This window comes from Abramis brama, assembly GCF_963993115.1.
Source record: "Abramis brama genome assembly, chromosome: 23".
In the NCBI taxonomy this organism is placed as follows: Eukaryota; Metazoa; Chordata; class Actinopteri; order Cypriniformes; family Leuciscidae; genus Abramis; species Abramis brama.
The window spans coordinates 2092083-2113865 of NC_139985.1; the positions used below are offsets into that span (position 1 = coordinate 2092083).

The window sequence follows — 21783 nt, forward strand, 5'->3', positions numbered from 1 at the left end:
TTTTAATAATGTATAAGTAAATGTTGAAATTAATATTAACTAGGATTAATAAATGCTGTAAAAGTCTTGTTCATTCTTAGTTTATGTTAATGAACTAATTAATGAACCTTATTGTAAAGTGTCACCAAAAATTCACTTTTGAAACTCCAAAAAGATTAAACAATAATTTTTTCATTTTCTTCCTCTTCAGTGCAACAAATTGAAACTTGAACTGAAAAGCTTGAATGGAAAGAAGTATTTAAAAACCATTCCAACATGTTAGCGGTTATGTGCTTTTATTAAAGCGCATCCGGCGTACCTCATTTGGATGAAAGCGTGTGCAGAATGAATAAATGTAATGCTTTACCGTCTCGCCCGCGGCTGGGACTCGTCTCTCGACTGCAGCCTTGACTCCGCGGGATCTTACAGCGTTTGACCGACGGCGTTCCAGTGGCTCGAGGGATTCTCCCGTAGGAATGACCCAAGAGCTTCCCAGGTGAACTAGAGCGACTGCCCGCTATAACACAGAGACGTTTAACTTCAACAATGTTCGGTGGCTTGATTTATCAATTATCAATGTTACTGTGAATATCTAAACAAAAGCTGATAGGACGACACATGCATTGAACACAAAAACAGAGGCTGTTTGAGGCAGAGACGGTCCACTCGTACATAAATAAATAAGAGAAAACATAAGGAGTCATGATATGGATTTCTTCATTATTTTAATATGTTCTTTGAAGTTCACTTATAGGGCCCTATTTTAACAATCTAAGCACATGGTCTAAAGCGCCCGGCGCAAGTTCACTTACAGCGTGTCTGAATCCACTTTTGCTAGTTTAACGATGGGACAAATGGTTGGCGCTCCCGGCGCATGGTCTAAAAGGGTTGTCTCTATTCTCATAATGAGTAATGGGTGTGTTTTGGGATTTACGTGCGTTAAACCAATCAGAGTCTCATCTCCCATTCCCTTTAAATGCCAGTTGCGCTCGCGCCATGGCAGATTCGCTATTTACATGACGGAACGCGTCTCCAGAGCGCAAACGGATCTGCTCGTGCGCGAGGTTAAAGTGCGCAAGCAGAACATCTACGGGACAAGCCGGATTCACCATATCTTTATGTACACAATAGGGCTGTCACTTTTGTGAAAAAATCCTGTTCGATTTTTGAGACATAATATAAGTGTTCATTGAATCGATTGTAAAATCGATTTTCCATGTCTAAAGACGTTTCCATTTTAAACGCCAAATATGGGCAAATCCACGGACAACTAACAGGCATTAGCTCGAACGTAAAGTGGGCGCTTGAGTCACAAGTCAGCAAATATTCCTGATGCTTTATTGGCTTGAAGTTTCGTGCACAATGACAAACAAGAGTGCAACATTCTCAAAAAACAATAAGCCATAACATAAATGAAAAACATTACTGCAGGCTTCAACATGGCTGTGTTTACGATTAGAAATGTCAAACAAATTTCGCCTACGTAGGCGATTGTAGACCGTAGCCGAATCTGTATCTGTATGCATGAGACTGTCTGAATACCGGCAGAATTCACAGTTTTGTTGTAAAAAGAGACACATTATGCAGAAGTATAATCTGCTGTTATGTGTGTTTGTCAGAGCCTGCATTTGCTGTGTGACGTGCGTTCGTTGCGGGCGTATCGTGACGAGCTGGACGCGCTCTGAGAAAAGACCGTTAAAATCTCCAGTGCTCCATTACTCCAGTGCTCTCATCGCTTCACTGGCTTCCAGTAAAGTATCGGATTGATTTTAAGGTTATTTTATTTGTTTTTAAATGTATCAATGGGCTAGCCCCAGAGTACCTTACAGACCTTGTCAGGTTGCATAGGCCCTCCAGAGACCTCCGTTCAGCCAGTCTGATGGTCCTGGAGGTTCCTAGATCGAGACTGAGATCCAGTGGTGATCGAGTCTTCTCAGTGGCAGCTCCCACTCTCTGGAACTCACTGCCTGTAGCTGTGCGGACTGCTAGTAGCCTGTCCACTTTTAAATCATTGCTGAAGACTCATTTGTTTGAAGTAGCTTTTGGCACAGGGGAGCCGCCTTGATGAATGTTGTATTATATGTGTACCTTTATTCTTAGTATTCTGTTATTTCATTGTTTTTTATTGTATCAGTGTGTGACTAATATTTTTGTGTATTTTACTGTGAAGTACTTTAGTAGGCCCTTGGCCTTGGAAATGTGCTATATAAATAAATGTGACATTGACATTGACAAAATCGATTCCCTATTTTCGTTTTCGAAACTTGCATTGGTTGGTCCGATCGATTGTGCAATTGATATTCGAACGTAAAGTGACAGCCCTAGAACACAATAATAATCTTTTACATTGTAATCCTTTGATTTGAAATATTTGGCATGTTTGTGTGCTGTACGTGCATCCCTGTGTGTGTAATAAGCAGAGTGTGCGCGCGTTGTGGACCCGCCTATAGGCGCACATTACTAACGTGCTCATAAAATAACATAAAAATAAATAAAATAAAAATATTGCGTTTCTGTTGCCTCAAAATAGCAACGGTCCAACAATGCGCCAGAACATACACCTCGTTTTGAAACCAGCACACCCATGGGTGCACAAATGGGCGCAAATGCTATTTAAACAACATGGCGCAGGACGTGAAAATGATAACTGCGTCGGGCTGAAACTAGCAAAACACACTTGCGTTGCGCTTGGCGCTGCATTGCGCCGGGTGTAAGATAGGGCCCATAATGTCAATTAAGTTATTTTGCACAGAAATCCATTATTTTCAACCTTCATTCTGAGCCTCTGTCTGAAATTAAGCGTCAGCTATCAGGAAACAATATCAACTCCCCAATCGCTATTGCACGCGAGGAAGTGTTTTGAAAACATTATCCATATAAAACCGTCATTTACAGACGTGGCATTATGACATCATTTACTTCTATTTGTGATGCAGCTGCTGTCAGATCCAGTAAAGTTTGCTGCTTCATCTGTCAACAGAAGTTTCTTTGCGAACTCTCCATTACACTGTGCCTCGTTTACGAAACAATCTGCAGTCAAACGCTCCGAACAAACATATAATTATCAGACGCGATCTGAGACGCCATTAAAATAAACCATCCACTTGTTTCTGATGCTGGGATGTACAGAGACGCAAACGAACCGTTTAAACTGAACGGGTCACATCGACACTCACATCCAGTGAAGGCAAATGTCATCCTTTAAAGAGTAACTCTCGCCAAAATGCAACCTAGGGTCTTTTTGTTAATCTACCCGAGGCAAACTTTCGTGTAAAAGCATAATTAGAATGGAAACGCCACTTTTAAAATTGACCGTATTTTCATTTTCGGTCAAAATGCCTTTTGAATGGGAGAGCATGGGGCACGACACGAGTTTACTAAAAAGAACGATTGTGAACAACTTACTGTAGCTGTTGTTGTTTCCGGCCGCCAGCATTTTGTCAGTCAAAAATAGTCGATCTCCGAATGCACCGTAACAGGGAGGAGAGTAAAGATGGAAAGCTCCTAAAGCTTAGTTCCATATAAATTCACAGATAATTTGTTGTTTTGTCGTTAGTGAAAATCAATATTGACCTTGTATTTGAAAAAGGATCCTCATATAAAAAACAATACTAAAAATTCAGAGTCAGTTCATTCGCATTCGGAGATCGACTATTTTTGACTGACAAAATGCCGGCGGACACAGCTACAGTAAGTTATTCAAAATCTTTCTTTTTAGTGAACTCTGTGTACACAAACACTGTTCTCAATGCTGGAGTTCATGTGTAGAGCCCCTGGTGACACTTCCAGCACAGTTTCATGTTGTGTGGAGCCTTCTTAGTGTTTTAAAAATAGTGATTTTGATGCTATCATAGCAGTGCCCCATTCACTCCCATTCAAAAGGCAATTTGACCGAAAACGAAAATATGGTCAAACTTAAAAGTGGCGTTTCCATCCTAATTATGCTTTTAAACGAAAGTTTGCCTCGGGTAGATTCACAAGAAGACCCTAGGTTGCATTTTGGCAAGAGTTACCCTTTAAGCAACTGAACACCAGTGGGCGGGGCCTATGGTGCGATGATGTATATGTAAACTATGTAAACTATTGGTCGACGTCTTGCTTTTAGTTTTCATTTTCATTTCGGTGCTTATTTCAATTAGTTGCAAAGGCAGCATTTCAAAATTTCGATTAGTGTTTAAGTCTTTCATGTAATATTTATATTTAATTTCAGCTTTGTTTCAATTTAAAAAAAATGTATTTCAATAGTTTTCGTTAACAATAACAACTGTGGGCGTTACCAAGATGGACGCCGAGTGAACTGACTCGCCTTAAAGGGACTTTCATAAAAGGGTCTCTCAAAAACGGGGATACAGTATGACAGTGAAATAACACTAATGAGCGGTGGCTGAACACAGACTGAATCAATGGCAGCAGTTCAGTGGACAACAGTGAGCGCCTGTCGCAGTGGATCATGCTTTCATGACGGGACACATGCAGGCGGGAATCCGTGTTTTACTCCATACCGTGAGTTTTACCCCCCACTGGATTAGCAGATCTGGATCCTTGATGCGGAACAGTGAAGAGAGTCAATGAAACTACATTACCCATGATTCAATGCACAGGACACGCTCAACATCAGCATGATCTACCCCTGACTGTTGCATGAGCAACGATATAAAAAAAGTGCGCTGATGTTTATGATGCGGCACACAAAGAGAATATGGAGTTCATATCTCTTCATTACGAGGGACGTAAACCAAAAACACATAAAAAAGCCACATTATACCGGAGTATAATGTATGCAGCCAATGAAATTAATTTATTATGTATTAATATACATTAATGCATAATGTATATCTATTGATAATGGCTTATCATTTATTTATTTAATGTCTCTATGATATTTCTATCATTTCTCTGTGAAGTGTAATTTATTGATAAACATAATTAATTGTTTGCTTTGTTGGCCAGAGCAGGATGATGCAACTGCAAACTCACGTTGTGATTGGGACACAGCTTTGGCTCGGCTCCTCCCCCTGCTGTCCGTCACAGAAGCTCCGCCCCCAGAAGCCTTCTCTGAACTCTGCCGTCTCGTTCGCACACGACCTGCAGGACAGAGAAAAATACAGAAGAGTAAAACGATGGATGAGCAAACTTAAAAATTTATATTATATAAAAATGTATTTATAACAAAATGTATTTAATGTATTATCTATCTATATATATATATATACATATATATAATTAAATCACACATATATATATATATATATATATATATATATATATATATATATATATATATATATATATATATATACACACACACAATTTAATTATATATATATAATTTATTTTTATTTTTTTATATTAAACTTCATTATCATTTAACTGTGCAAACTGATGCATACATACACAAAACACCATTACAAAACCTAAACACACGACTCCTTATACTCAACAAGCCCAAACTGAACAGAGACGCTGTGAAGACTCATGCTGACCGACATAAACATCACCAAACTGCTTATCCAAACAGGTATATTCACATAAACACTGGATAATGTTGTATCTAAAAGTTTTATGTGATATTATGTCACTTATTTCTCAAATGTTGACAATTCACCTCACTGTCTAGTAGCCACACTAGCCAATGAACTACAACCATCTGAGAGTGTCATCTGTGTACGTCTCAAACATTTCAACACAAAACAGAGTGATAAAGACAGAGTAGGACAATGAGACACAAACCTGCGCACACGTACACACACACACATCTTACATCTTACCCTCTACATTACCAGCGGCATCTTTGAGCAAATAAGAGCAGAAGTACAACAGCATCAGCGCGTGTTAGACAGCGGGTCGGAAATGGGTTTGGGATCATGCAGGAAGTGCCTTATTCTCTTAAACACCTTCATATGAACATGTGCATGAACTTATGTGGAGTCTTTCACATCTTTCTATCCTAATACATAAATATATTTATGTCAATCACATAAATAATGATTTAATAATGAAATAAAAGTCCCTGAACCCAAAAACAAAATACAATATTGTATGTTTAATATAATTTGTCTGCGGTCATGCATAAAATGACAATAATACATGTACACTTTTGGACAATTCAACATTATATGATTTACTTTTCTAAGTCAAAAAAGGCTCAAATGTCTAACACTAGGCATTAAACGTATTATGTCTAATGACTTTATAGGTAAACTGAATCAAAATGTTTAATTTGATCATTTGTAAACTCATTAAATAATGTGATATTTGAGGTATACATTTAAAAAAAAACTTAATAGACATTTACAGTTAATGTCCTTTCATTATGTATATATATATATATATATATATATATATATATATATAAATTCAATATATACATATATATATACATAAATTCACCACTTCAAATATTGACTACTGTATGTATGTATTTATATGTATATATATATATATATATTTTTTTTTTTTTGTAATATACTATTTTAATAATTTTATTGTATTTAATTTCATAATTACAAGACATTAAAAACACCCAAAAAACAGTGTCTTAAATGCCCCCTCAGTACCAGATTGTTTGTCTCTCTACATCAGTATTGACTGCTCTTCATCTGTGTAAATGAGTGTGTTTTGTGTTGGTTGTTTTACCCAGCGAGGCGTAGGAGCCGGGCGGCAGTGCCGTGGCAGAGCTGAAGGGGGCAGCAGCGGGTACAATGGGCATTCGTGATTTGGCACTGGCTGCAGCGTTAACATCGACATCACTGCGAGAACGCTGGAGTGAGCCGGACGAAGACGACGCGCGAGAACTCACGACTTTAGCTGAGAGAGAACGAGAGAAAATTACTGTGTGTGTGAACAAAACGAGAGAAAATTACTGTGTGTGTGAACAAAAATACATCAATTTAAACTACCGGTCAAAAGTTTGGAAGAAGTCTCTTCTGTTCACCAAGGCTGCATTTATTTAATAAAAAATACAGTGAAAATTGTGAAATATTATTACAATTTTTAATAGCTGTCTTCTATGTGAATATATACTAAAATTTAATTCATTTCTGAGATCAAAGCTGAATTTTCAGCATCATTACTCCAGTCTTCAGTGTCACATGATCCTTCAGAAATCACTCTAATATGAGGATTTGATGCTCAAGACACATTTATGATTATTATCAGTGTTGAAAACAGTTGTGCTGCTTTATATTTTTGTGGAAACCGTGATATGTTACAATTCAAAACATTGAGGTAAGATTTACAAAGAAAATAGAAATGATATTTAAAGTAATAAGTTTATTTAGCAAAGACACATTAAATTGATCAAAAGTGACAGTAAAGACATTTATGTTACAAAAGATTATATTTCAAACAAATGCTGTTCTTTTGAACTTTCTATTTAGCAAAGAATACTGAAAAAATGTATCACAGTTTCCACAAAAATATGAAGCAGCACAAGTGTTTTCAACCTTGATAATAATACAACCGTTAATAATAATCGATCACCAATAATAATGTTAGAATGAAGACTGTAATGATGCTGATAATTCAGCTTTGATCACAGGAAGAAAAAAAAATACATTTTACAATATATTCCATAAGAAGACTCTGGAAGCTTGTTTCCGCCACAGAATAAAACATTTTAAAAGATAATTGCGACTTTTTATCTCAGAATTGCGAGATATAAAGTCAGAATTGCGTGAAATAAAGTCGCAATTGCGTCTTTTTTGCGTCAGAATTCTGACTTTTTTTCTCGCAATTGCGACTTTACATCACGCAATTCTGACTTTATAACACATAATTGCGAGTTTATATCTCGCAATTCTGACATCTTTTCTCAGAATTGTGAGATATAAAGTCCAATTCTAAGGGGAAAAAAGACGGACATTTTTTTTTTTTTTTTTACCTCAAAATAGTTTATATCTCATAATTCTGACTTTATAACACGCAATTGCAACTTTATATCACGCAATTGTGACTTAACACACAATTGCGAATTTATATCACGCAATTCTGACTTTATAACCTGCAATTGCGACTTTATATCACGTAATTCTGAGATAAAAAGTCAGAATTGTGAGATTAAAAAGTCGCAATTACCTTTTTTAAATGTTTCACTCTGTGGCGGAAACAAGCTTCCATAGAAGACAGCTATTGACAGCATATATTTCAAATATTCGTTTTTTCCAGTAAAACCAATTTTTACTGTATTTTTGATCAAATAAAGGCAGCATCGGTGAGCAGAAGAGAAGAGACCTCTTTCAACATTTAAAAATCTCAATTATTCCAACCTTCTGACTGGAAGTGTATTCAACATGACATCTAACAGATACACGAAAACAATGCTAAAAGTCTTCAATAATTGAAACTACTGTTATACAGCGAGAAAAAGAAGAGGTACATTCTCACTTCTGCTCAAGTTGCTCCCGACAGGTGTTTTAGCAGAAAGAGGCCGACTGCGAAAGACAAAAAGAGTGAGTATGAAAACAGCTCATGAACACACTAAAGAATGTTTAATAAAAGGGTTGAAGAGCGTCTCTCACTTCAGGCTCTCCTGCGAGCTGGAGGACGAGCGGTCCGACTGAGGCAGAGACATGATGCTGTCCGAGCTCTTCAGGTGAGACTGCAGCGCTTTCTGATAGGTCAGTTCCAGCGCCTGGAACAGATGCTCCGCCTCCTTGCTGAAGTGGGCGTGAAAACCCCAGTAACATCTGGAATAAAACAGGATTCGTGCAGATACTGTAAAATTCAATTCAATTCATTCAAGCACTACTTTTTGTTTTTTTTCCAAGGACTAGGACATTTATCAAACAATATCTTTCTTTATTATCTTTTAAGGCGAGACACGGCAGGAAAAAACATCGTTTTTTTTTACTGGTCAATTTTGAGATTTTTGGATATTTGTCTTCAATAACATGTCTTCTTTCAGACTTGTGGTGAAAAAAAGTCCGAAATCCACATTTAGGTCTTTATTTTATTACACTTTGTCTGTTTGCGTCTTTAGATTTCTCATAAATTCAACAAAAGTTGGCGTTGTAAATCATCATGCTGCTCTGCGATCGCTGTCTGCTCCCTGTCATCACACACACCGCTGGAAAGCTCTCTCTCTCCTGTACAATGCTGTCGGATCCAAATATGGTAATTTCCTTTTTATCAGCAACCAATCGCGAAAGTAAAAGGGCTGAATGCGCAATCTCATTGGCTGATGATAAATCTTTAAAGCCCTTTTCTCTCATTCTCCAAGTCTGAAATCTCCACTTCAGTCGCACCGATATACACCAAACTTTCCAGTCTTGTACCTAGTTATATTATTAAGACATTTACAGAGGGATTTGTAAATATATTATTCCTAGCCTGATTTATATAACATGTTATTCCAAAAAACATGGCTATTGACAGTATATTCTGATTTACAGGATAACAAAAGTAGATATCCATAAATCCCTCTGTAATCCCATCTAATATGTGAACACAATGAAAAAATAATTTTTAACCTGGCTTTATCCAATACTCAGATTTCGTTTTTTAAAATATATGCAAATTAGCGCATATTTAATTAGATATTGCCTAATTTGCATATTTAAACATTAAATTACAGAAAACTTGTAATAAATTTTTTTCTCATCTTAATGTAGGTAATCAACTGGGAAAGTTTCATGGTGATATCTGCTAGTTAAAAATGTTACCCTGTTCACCTGTAGTGTCTCGCCTTAAAATCTAAAAAAGGTAAATAGATCAATAAAAATAAACTAATAAAACAAATAAAGTGCAGCAGATGCAATGACTGCGGTAACTTCAACCACTGAAAGGATACTATGGCAAAGATATCGCTTTCCTCATTCAAACTGTTTTTTTCTCCCATGAATATATGATTGACTTGAAGAATAAAAGATGTATCATATACTTGGATATTTACGGTATATGAGCAATATCACGCTCATAGCCATGCGAAATGCCTCTATATCTATATCAGATAGACTGCAGCATTAATCTTGTGTGAAAATATAGTTTTATCAATACATTTAAATTTATAGTCTTTCAATAATTCCAGCTTTTTTCAAGCATTTCTTCATAAAAATGGCTGTTTTCAAGGGTTTTCCAGGACTTAAATTTCAAAAAGTACTTTAAGCACCTTGTATGAACCCTGATAAAATGATCAAAACATTCACTCAGATTACAGCTAGCAGACAAAATAATATCGAGTCATTGGAAACAGAGAGAAGTGTGATGCACAGCATATCAATGACCACATTGATATCAGCCGATATTTACATTATTATTTTTTTAAGTGTCAATAGTGTCTGATATTAGGAGTAGATTACATAAGAGCTTATTTCATTCGTATAGCACATATGAAGAATCGCTCACTTTCTAGCAACTGATCTGGCCTCAGAGTCGGCGTCGTGAACTCCTTTCTTAATGGTTTCCATCAGAACGGCGATGTTCCTGAAGAGTAGAGAAGATAAAAACGAGTTTCAGTGTGATAAAAACAGTGAGTCCATTCAAGCGAGCAGCCAAACCTCCACCACAGCAGAACATGAGCTCAAATCAATGAATCGGCTGTCCCTGCAGACCTCCTGAAACACGATTCTCCATCCATTAACCCAGAAGTGCTGGCGAAGCCGATCAGACACTGCCATGCCGAACATATGCAGGATTATCAAGGACGTCACTGTGATTCTGATGAGCTCATGAAGGCTTGTGACCCTTTATAAGATGATCCTCTCCTGAGAATCCAGATAGTCATTGTATCGCCATCGGGTTTCATAAATGGGGCAGAACAAGTGATCTGCTCAAAGTCAAGAGTGAAGTCGATTTGAAACTGTAGTTTGTCAAGCTATAAGCCATTTAATATAGATAAACCACAACTAAACTACTAACAAAAAGTGGCTTTTCAGTAGGGCTACTTTTGAGTTTTGTGAACTGGATCAAATGATTAATTGAACAAAAATCGACTCAAAAGAACCAGTTCATTTAGACGATTCTGTTTAATGTTTTAACTAGTTCAACCAAATGATTCAGTGATAAAAAGCTGTTGTTCAATTAATCAGATTTTAGGAGGTATTAAAAGAAAACTAATTTGTAAAACTGATTAAGTATGTAATTGAAAAACAAACAAAAATGTCACTTCATACGAGTCATTATCAATGGAGAGACATGAAATGCTACACAGTGAGTTTTGACTCTAGTGAATCACTGAATCATTTGGTTGAACAGTGAACATTAAACTGAATCTGAATGTATTGTGATTCACTACAATAAAACACAACTTGAGTTTATTTGATTAGCTCTGCCCACTTGGTTGTACGATAACAAAAAAGTAACAAAATGTTGTGAACGAATTGTTCTTTTGAGTCAGATATCTTAAATGAATCATTAGAGCCGGTTCGTAAAACGAAATGGTTATTATCGAATTTAAGTGAATAACGCTTCAGTTGCCATTAATTGTAATTTGAAGGAAAAGAGCAACCAACTACATTATTCGAAACATCTCCGTTTGTGTTTCACAAAAGAAAGAGAGTCATGCGTGTTTGGATCAACATGAGCGTGAGTGAATGATGACCGACGCTTGGGTGAACGATCTCTGTAGTTTCTCACCTCTCTAGAGAATGTGTCTGCCACTCCTGAAGCAGAAGATCTAAAAACTCATAACACCGTCTGAAAGTCAAAGAACAGGTTCAGATCAGAGAGAATGTCTTAATGTGTGTGTGTGTGAGAGAGTTTGTGTGTGTGTGAGTGAGTGAGTGTGTGTTTGAGTGTGTGTGTCTGCGTGTGTTAGTTTGTGCGTGCATGTGCGTGTGTGTATGCGAGTGTGGGTGTGGGCGTGTGTCTGCGTGTGTGTATGAGTGCGTGTGTGTGTGTGCATGTGTGTGAGAGTGTGTGTGTGTGAGTGCGTGTGTGAGTTTGTGCCTGTGTGTGAGAGTTAGTGTGTGTGAGTGTGTCTGCGTGTGTGTGTGAGTGCGTTTATGAGTGTATGTGTGTGGGTTTGTGCGTGTGTGTGCGTGCATGTGTGTGCGTGCATGTGTGTGCGAGTGTGTGTGGGCATGTCTACGTGTGCGTGAGTGTGTGCGTGCATGCGTGTGTGTGTGTGTGTGTGTGAGAGAGAGTATGTGTGTGCGCGTGTGTGTATGTGTGTGTGCGTTTATGTGAGTGTGTGCGTGTGAGAGAGAGTATGTGTATGTGTGTGTGTATGTGTGTGTGTGTGTATGTGAGTGTGTGTGTGTGTGTGTGTGTGTGTGCGTGCGTGTATGTGAGTGTTTGTGTGTGTGTATGTGAGTGTGTGTGTCCTCACCGTCTGACGGCCACAGATTTAGACGTGCAGTTGCTGGTCATGATGGGAATCAGACGTGGATAGTGAGTGTGCTGATAAAGAAACACATCACAGAGATTTACTACAACAACACATACATACATATAGATATGTAATATCAGGATATTACGGTTAAATCTGTGAGAATCTAAAATGGAAAGTGTATTTCAGAATTATTATATACATGAGACTGATTTTGACTGATCCGGACTGGAGAATGGTTCGATAGGAAGCAGTCTGGGATGTTTTTAACTGCTGACCCACTGTGAATATGTGCAGATACCAGACGAGACAGATCAAACATGCAGATCAATGCTATTGATTATGTGTGCCGCTCTGTGCAAGCCTGGCTGCACGTTACACAGAACATCAGCTGCCGATGTGTGTGTGTGTGTGTGTGTGTGTGTGTGTGTAAACATACTCGTATAATGAGACGGATCGCCGCCATTCCGGATGTGGCCATAACTCTAGCGCTGTTGGGCACGAGGTTGAGTAACGTTGGCATGATGTTCTCGGCTCCGTGATCAAATTTATTCCTCAACACAGATGACAGGTGCCTGAAAGAGAGACATCAGAGATCAGACTAACACAGAACACTTCACATCAGTTTCAAAACCTAGTGAACCACCTATGTAGGGAGCATTTTGAGACTGCTGCCTTCTAAGACACTATGGGCCCTATTTTAAAGATCTAAGCGCACGGCGCAAGTTCACTTAGGGCGTCCGAATCCACTTTTGCTAGTTTAACGACGGGACAAATGGTTGGCGCTCCCGGCGCATGGTCTAAAAGGGTTGTCTCTATTCTCATAATGAGTAAAGGGTGTGTTTTGGGATTTACGTGCGTTAAACCAATCAGAGTCTCATCTCCCATTCCCTTTAAATGCCAGATGCGCTCGCGCCATGGCGGATTCACTATTACATGACGGAATTTGATAGTGGAAAGGCCGAACGCGTCTCCAGAGCGCAAACGGATCTGCTCGTGCGCGAGGTTAAAGTGCGCAAGCAGAACATCTACGGGACAAGCCGGATTCACCATATCTTTATGTACACAATTATAATCTTTTACATTGTAATCCTTTTATTTTAAACATTTGGCATGTTTGTGTGATGCTGTGCGTCACTGTGTGTGTAATAAGCAGAGTGTACGCGCGTTGTAGACCCGCCTATAGGCGCACATTACTAACACGCTCTTTAAATAACAATATAATATATATAATATATAATATATATATTGCCATTGACTTTAGACCAGGTTTCAGTTGGTCAATGGCACAGTCTATTTCTGTTGCCTCAAAATAGCAACATACCAACAATGCACCAGAACACACCTCGTTCTCAGACCAGCAGCCCATGGGCGCACAAATGGGTGCATAAATGCATTTGCTATTTAAACAACGTGGCGCAGGACGTGAAAATGATAATTGCGTCGGGCTGAAACTAGCAAAAAACACTTGCGCTGCGCTTGGTGCTGCATTGCGCCGGGTATAAGATAGGGCCCTTTACCTCATTTATGTACCCTTTGGAGAGGATTTTGCATTATGTTACCCAATATGTGTTTATTTGATGCTTATTAGAGCATCATATCATTAGCTAAGGTAGTTGACTATGTAGACAGTGAGGTAGGTTTTGGGACGGAGCCCATCAGTGTATTCATGCACACTTTATGCCTTCACGCTCTCTGCCTCATCATGAAGTGAAGCAGATCTTACAGTGTTGGAATCTATCCAATGTTTGAAACCAGACCACTTAAACTAATTGATTCTTTTCATTACAGTAAGTCTGTCAGCACCAGTCAGCAGTCAGTCTATCTGCAACTAGAACTGGGCGAGATGATGGTATACTGTACACCAGCAGCTGCGTCAACTCATAGAGAACTGTGGTCGGTTACGGTACATTTAAACGCCATCAGTGGACAGGATTGCTTTACATCACAGAAAACAATCAAAGGAGATTATGTACTTTTAAGTATTTTTCTAAAAACAAACATATTTTATTAATTTAACCATTAAATATATTTTTAAATATTATATATAAATATTATTCAATAATTTCATTGATACTTTTCATTATTGCAGGAACTTTAAGTGTTAACTTAAAATATTTTAAACATTAAATACAAATATATTTATATATAATATTTATATAATGCAATATTTTATAAACATCACATATGAATGTAAATGTATAAATATTATATAAATATAATTCAATATTTTTATTGACACTTTTCAGTATTGCAGGATTTTTAAGTATTAATTTAATATATCTTAAACATTATATATGAATATAAAAATGTAAATATTATACTGTATATAAATACAATTCAATACTTTTTGATACTTTTCAGTATTGCAAGAGGTTTAAGTGTTAATTGAATATATATTAAAGATTATATATATATGAATATAAATATATACATATTATATATAAATACATTTCAATACTTTTATTGATACTTTTACGTATAGTGGAAATTTTTAAGTGTTAAATATATTTTAAAAATTATATATATGAATATAAATATGTACATATTATATACAAATAGAATTCAATATTTGTATTGATACTTTTCATTATTGCAGGAACTTTATGTGTTAATCGAATATATTTTAAACATTATATATGAATATAAATATTATATATAAATACGATTCAGTATTTTTATTGATACTTTTCATCATTGTGAGAATTTTAAGTATTAATTAAATATATATTTAAACATTACATATGAATATATAATATATCAATAAATGTCTGCTATTCTTTAGCTTGCTTCCTAACACAGTCTAATAGACCTGCCATTGTATATTATGACAAATTGCTTTTGTTCCGTTGTTTTGGATAAAAGCGTCTCTTAAAGGCACACTATGCAGTTTCCGTTTTTCTCAAACGGTGGAGTACTTGTATTTAACGTTACTGTCGTAAATACCACTCACACAGAGCTGTCGTTTTCTTTTCCTTGACTCTTCTGACCTCTCTTCGTCTTCTTCGTCGACTCTGCCATGATTCACGTCTGAAATGCTAGTGTCTTCCATATGAGGCTGCTTCATATGTTGCTGATGTATGTGACCTTGTGCCGTAAAGCAAGTCGTGATTCTTGCGAGATTTGTCGGGGCGCCACCTCTCAAACTTGCATTGCTGGTTTTCCCCCCTGCTTTGCTATCAGGATGATTCGCCCTACTACGAGTTCATTTACCATCGAAATGATTTCGGAGCTGTTATATTAAGGTACAAATCTTGCATAGTGTGCCTGTAAATGCACGAATGTAGAAGTCCTCACCCCAGTGTGATACAGGCCTCGCGCACCACCTGCGAGCGCAGATCTTTAGCCGAGAGTTTGAACGACCCCTCGAGGAGCCGTAACTGCTGGGAAAAGCCGTCGTAGTCGCAGGCGCCGGCCAACAGCAGAGAACGCACTTTCTTTAGCTGCAAACCAAACAATTCATGAACTACGGTCACAATATTTCTTTACAAAACATACTTGACATTTAGCACTCTAAAAGGGTTTATTTTGCAATAATGACAAGTTGTCTTTACGTTTTCCTGCTTCTTAAACTATAGAATAAATGATGGATCAAACTATTGATCTGTGTGTAAATGATCTGGATATTATGTAAGATGAAACAGAGTGTGGCTATATAGGAAATAGTGGACCATACAGCTTAAGCCCTATTCAGACTGGACTAGTTTTACATGGAGAGGATGGGTAAAGTAATAATTACCAGAGCTTCTGTGATTTTAGTCTCGTCCGAATGTGCATCTCAGTGATCATTATGGACAATGTCAGTAAAAATAAAAACGTAAAAAGTAAAGTACAAAACTTTTATCTTCTGTAAAAAGGTCCGGAAAAATGACCTCAGGTAACACTAATCCCGTGTGAATAGACCCGCTGTAAATATGTACGTAAATATTCCGTCATTTCCTGTTTAAAAGTAGTTTTGCATGGTTTTCCAAGTATGGAGACGCTTGAAAAAGCATCAGTTGCGTTCTAGACGCTGGGACGAGTCTGTGGCAAAAGTGTTTTACACACACCATTCAGATCAGAGAGAAGATCGACAGCACTTGTTAGAGGCACGAAACATCTTTTAGCGATAGATAAGTGTCTATTACCAACACAATCCAATCTGAAGTTAATTAATACATCATTCGACCGGACATAACTGTTTTATATATAAATATAAGTTATATTTGTTTGCGCACATGATATCAGGAAGGTGACGGCGGTGTGTAAATCGAGTTACTCTCCCACTTCTGCTAGTTTTAGCAGGATTTAGCGAATTGTACATTAATATTACAGACGTCCTGTGGTAAAATTACATTACTCCATCTACCCTTGTAAAACTAACCCAGTCCGAATAGGTTTTTAGTGTCATTATATGCAAATATCTGACCAAAGAATGATGCCACTGACCAATCACAATCAAGTATTCCAGAGAGATGGTTAACAATCAGGTGTTTTATTCCATAATAAGTGTGAGATGACTCACTGCAGCCACTCGCTGTTCCCAATCATGTTTGTCATCGGAGAGAATTTCTCGGATCTTGTTCATGGAGTCCTCGAGCTCTCGAGCGGAGTATATCTGTGAGTCAAACAACAGCGTCATCAAACTCACTGAAATCTGGCGTCTCTCCAGAGATCTCTAATGGAAAAGCCATTGAACCGAGAGTCCTCTCACACCGGCACAGGACGTCCCAACAGACGCTCCACATGACAGATAAACGTGCCAATGATGATTCCTAGTAGTTTTGTTTAAAGAGAGCTACAAATGAGAGAGTTCTCTACTAAAAATGAACAAACTAACATCAGTATCTACAGTAATATCAAGATTGCTTTATAAGTTCAGAGACCTCTTTTGCATTTATACATTACTGTTCAAAATGTTGGGGTCTATAAGATTTTTTACTCTTGTCCTCACTTTTATTTTATCAAAAATTTTAGTATTATTACCATTTAAAATTGATGTTTTCTATGTGAATATATTGTCAAATGTAATTTATTCCTGTGATCAAAGCTGAATTTTCAGCATCATTACTTCAGGCTTCAGTGTCACATGATCCTTCAGAAATCATTCTAATATGATGATTTGCTGCTCAAGAAACATTTATGATTATTATCAATGTTGAAAACAGCTTGTGGAAACGGTGATACATTTTTATCAGGATTCTTTGAAGAATAGAAAGTTCAAAAGAACAGCATTTATTTGAAATAGAAATCTTTTGTAACATTATAAATGTCTTTACTGTCACTTTTGATCAACTGAATGCAGAAGTATTAATTTCTGACCCCAAACATTTGAATATTAAAGTTTGATTGACAGCTCAGTGGTTGACACCATAGCATTAGCATTTCTGACTCGCCTGTACGGTCGGCACATCTTCGAAGGCACGGATGAAGTCTTCTTCATCGACAGCTCCGGCACCAGAGCTTTCTTTACCTGAGGAGACGAGAAGCGACAAGGCCTGTGTTTTTATGCGATAGCCCAAAAAGTGCATAAAAATAGGTGTTCCATCCAATTAAAATGTTTTATTACTTTTATTACAAAAACACGGGAACCCTGGGATCGACCATTCAGAAGACCAAACCTATCAGTTTCATCAAAATAACAAACCCAGTCTGCGCCGATAGCCTTGTGGGCAAGTGCGTCGACATGTAGCGCCGCTGCGCTTCAGGCAACCTGAGTTCGAGTCCCGGCTCGTGAACCTTTCCCTATCCCGTTCCCCCTCTCTCGCTCTCTCTCCCACCTCACTTCCTGTCTAGCTACTGTCATATCCAATAAAAAGGCAAAAATGCCACAAAAAAAATAACATAAACCCCTGAGAGTCCCTCTGACCTGAGCTCTTGCTGCTGGAAGCGGAGCTCGGCCTGCGCAGGGATCCCGTTCGACGCACCGATGATGCTCCTTTGGAGGAAGACGAGGAACGTCCTCCATCCGCTGAATCTTCATCCTCAATGTTCTTATCTGAGGAATGACAGAGAAGTCCCTTATTTAAAGCTAGGGTAGGCAATGTTGTTTATAAACCCTTTCTGAAACTCAAATCAATAACAATCAATAACAGAAGTGGTCTAAATATTAAAAAGTGTACATACAAGATAAGGCTGTAACACTTGCGGTGAAGCACTATATTTCTTGCTGCACTGCAAAAATACACGTGTGTGTGTGTGTGTGTGTGTGTGTGTGTGTGTGTAAGTGTAGCTCTGAAGGGCAGCAGCTCCTTTGCTCAGGAAAAACCCTGCGTGGACGGATGATTCCCATCCAGAGAGGGAACCAGCACCAAGATCTGCCAGACCAGCGATCAATCGCCATAAATTATTTATGCTCACACGCACACACACATGTGCGCACACACACACACACACACACACACACACACACACACACACACACACACACACACCACACACACCCATTCACACACACTCATACATACGCACACATACACACCTCAACCTTATTCATCATGCATTAATGTCAACACCTCTTTCCCACAATCCTTCACTGTGGACGGTCTAACGTGCTCTGAACTACTCCAGAAACCTCCAGGGAAATAAACAGACACACACACACACACACACACACACACACATATACACACACGCATATTTATCCAGCTATCTATACGAGGACATACCATAAACATCTAATGTTTCATTTAAATAAACATACTAACCCAAACCCTTGACTGACCCCTAAAAGAGAAGCATGCAACCGTTTATACACTCGAAAACTGCTACCAAAAGGATTGTCATCTAATTTCTGGGATCAATTTTTTATGCAAAATGCAAACTACAACCCAATAAACACACATTCGTTTTTAAATTCTTATTTTTACACCAAGAAAATGCATTTTCTGTCCTTTAAACCCTCACAAACCCCGCCTGAATTTGTATATTTTCACTCACGTTATTTAATGTTTTTATCAAGCAGTTTTCCTTGCAGAGACTATTGAGAGGTTCCATAACGCAGGTTGTGAAGGCAAAACCTCACACACTCACACACACGGTCTGCATGCAGCATTTAATCACAGTTATCAGATTTCACACACACACAGCGCAGAGAGACAGACAGATGTGAGCTGCTATCATTCCTCCTGAACTACAGATAGCTACACTTACAGGCACAGATCCTCCGACACACCAGCTTCCTCAACATATCGTCACGCTTTCCCACGCTGCCTCATTCTGACACAGCCTCCACCGGCAGCTCGACCCCTCCCTGCCTCCGTTTGTGTGTGTGTGTGTGTGTGTGTGAGTGTGAGTGTGTGTGAACTGGAGGATGATGGGCTGATCTATAACTGATGAAGCCCCGCCCACAGATCGCTGGGTGGAGGAGAGCAGGGGGAGGGGCCAAGCACACGGGCTGCGTTCACAATGAAACTCTAGCATACTGCATACTACAATGATACTGCATACTACAATAATACTGCTTACTACAATAATGCTGCATACTACATGCATACTGCTTACTCCAATAATACTGCATACTACATGCATACTGCTTACTCCAATAATACTGCATACTACATGCATACTGCATACTACAATAATAATACTGCTTATTACAATTATACTGCATACTACATGCATACGGCATACTACAATAATACTGCATACTACATGCATACTGCATACTACAATAATAATACTGCTTACTATAGTAATACTGCATACTACATGCATGCTGCATACTACAAGCATACTGCTTACTACAAGCATACTGCATACTATTTTTTAGACTGTATGCGAAACAAAACAGTATGCAGTATGTAATAATACACTTTTCAGTATGTTGTCACATGACCTCACTTCAGCGCATGATTAATTCAGTGAATGTCCAGTTGGCATCTCATAATAAAAATGTAATAATTAAAATAAAATATCTGTTCCAATTTGTGTAAAATGTATTAAATGTATAAAAAAAAAAAATCAATTTATTTAAAAATATTTATTTTTATAAATTACTAATTATAAAATATTTCATAAAAATAAATAAATAAATAATTAAAAAATAATATACTTATTAATAATAATAATTATTATTAATTTCTAGAGAGCTGTGTTTTGCAGAGATGATTCAAATCGATGGAGGCTAATTTTAATAATAATGAATAAAAGTGTAATTTAAAAATATCACAAGTATAATTAAAACACAATATTATTATTATTAGTTTCTAGAGGGCATGGTTTTAGAGAGAAGGAGAGTTAAAGTTATGGAGGTGTGCTAATTATAATAATAAAAATCAATACAAAATCATAAATATAACAAAATCATTCATTATTAAAATCAAGTATTATTATTATTATTATTATTATTATTAGTGTAAGTTAGCAACACATCTAAAATCAATCATAGCATCTTTAACCTTTGGAAGTCTGATCCAAAGAGGGAGAGGTTAAATATGACTGGTGATATCAGTCCTGGATTATTCATCACAAATCAATCTGAGAGCATTGCATTGTGGGATAAACTTCATCACTGAACATGAACAGCACATTTTGCACAAGAGAAGTAGGTACTATTCCATGTGAACAGACAATTCACATAATGAACATGTATACTGCATACTGCAGAAATATTAATAGTACAGTATAGTAATATCACACCCTATACAAACACACACACAGAGAAGTTTGTGTCTCATCTAAACAGCTGACTGAAGCATGACATCATCATGACTCCTGGTGATGTCATCACCTCGCGCTGACGAACACACTGAGAACACTCAGCACTTTTAAGGAGTCACAACACATCGAAAACACACTGATGGACGCGTTTCTGATAGAAAGACAATTAATATTCAGTAATATTATCAGATGCTATTCGATGAGAACAACATTTGACCTGAATAATGATACCATTGTCTTCTGTAGAGCTGCTTCATAGCTGAAATTAAAACAGTCTAACAAGTAATCAGAGCTCTAGTTATAAGTTAAAATAAAATAGAGAAGAAATCAGATCATTCAGGAATATTGTGGTCTAATAGCAATACATATACATCCACAGATGCTCATGCAGGCCAGCAGGGGGCAGAACACTGACGATACAACAAACATTATATAACAGATTCACAAATACGATCGGTAGAAAAATCTAAATCACAAATTATCAACATATGAGTAAATGATCATCTCTGCATGCAGAACACGTGCTGATTAGACAGATTCTGTCCTGATCCTGTGATTCAAGGCCAGATTTCACAACAAACAGTGTTTGACGCCACACACTGATCATCCTGACTAATGATTCCTGAGCCTGTGATTCAGATAATCGGCTGAAACCAAAGTGCAGAAACTTTGGGTTTTAAAACACGTGACCTCTGACATAAAAAGTGACTGATGCTGTATTAAAGTCTGTAAGGAAGTTCAACTTCATAATCCTCATTAAGACCGAACGAGAGGAATGTGAGAAACTGACTGATGGGATGTTACATAACCAAACATTTTTCAACATTTATGGTGTAGTTCACAGAAAACTCATCATCGTTTTAGATTTAGTTATCAATAATAATCCTGATCTGACT

At 37.5% G+C, this 21783-nt stretch overlaps 1 protein-coding gene across 8 annotated transcripts in view; it reads right to left on the reverse strand.

The window, feature by feature from the left end:
• LOC311074492 (CLIP-associating protein 1-B) overlaps window positions 1–21783 on the reverse strand; it is a 73503-nt gene that overhangs the window by 26726 nt on the left and 24994 nt on the right. For 3 of the 8 annotated variants that reach the window (XM_084101151.1, XM_084101156.1, XM_084101157.1), the window contains 13 exons: window positions 18096–18224; window positions 17623–17699; window positions 16752–16844; window positions 15545–15690; window positions 12687–12822; window positions 12248–12318; window positions 11554–11613; window positions 10324–10401; window positions 8499–8666; window positions 8365–8411; window positions 6616–6786; window positions 4957–5064; window positions 347–496 (listed from right to left, as the gene is read on the reverse strand). In XM_084101151.1, coding sequence (XP_083957277.1) covers window positions 347–496; window positions 4957–5064; window positions 6616–6786; window positions 8365–8411; window positions 8499–8666; window positions 10324–10401; window positions 11554–11613; window positions 12248–12318; window positions 12687–12822; window positions 15545–15690; window positions 16752–16844; window positions 17623–17699; window positions 18096–18224 — 1434 coding nt within the window. Of the gene's footprint in view, window positions 1–346; window positions 497–4481; window positions 4521–4956; window positions 5065–5747; window positions 5769–6615; window positions 6787–8364; window positions 8412–8498; window positions 8667–10323; window positions 10402–11553; window positions 11614–12247; window positions 12319–12686; window positions 12823–15544; window positions 15691–16751; window positions 16845–17622; window positions 17700–18095; window positions 18225–19378; window positions 19529–21783 lie in introns of those variants that run through there. The other 5 variants (XM_084101154.1, XM_084101152.1, XM_084101153.1 and 2 more) reach the window with 4 other exon arrangements.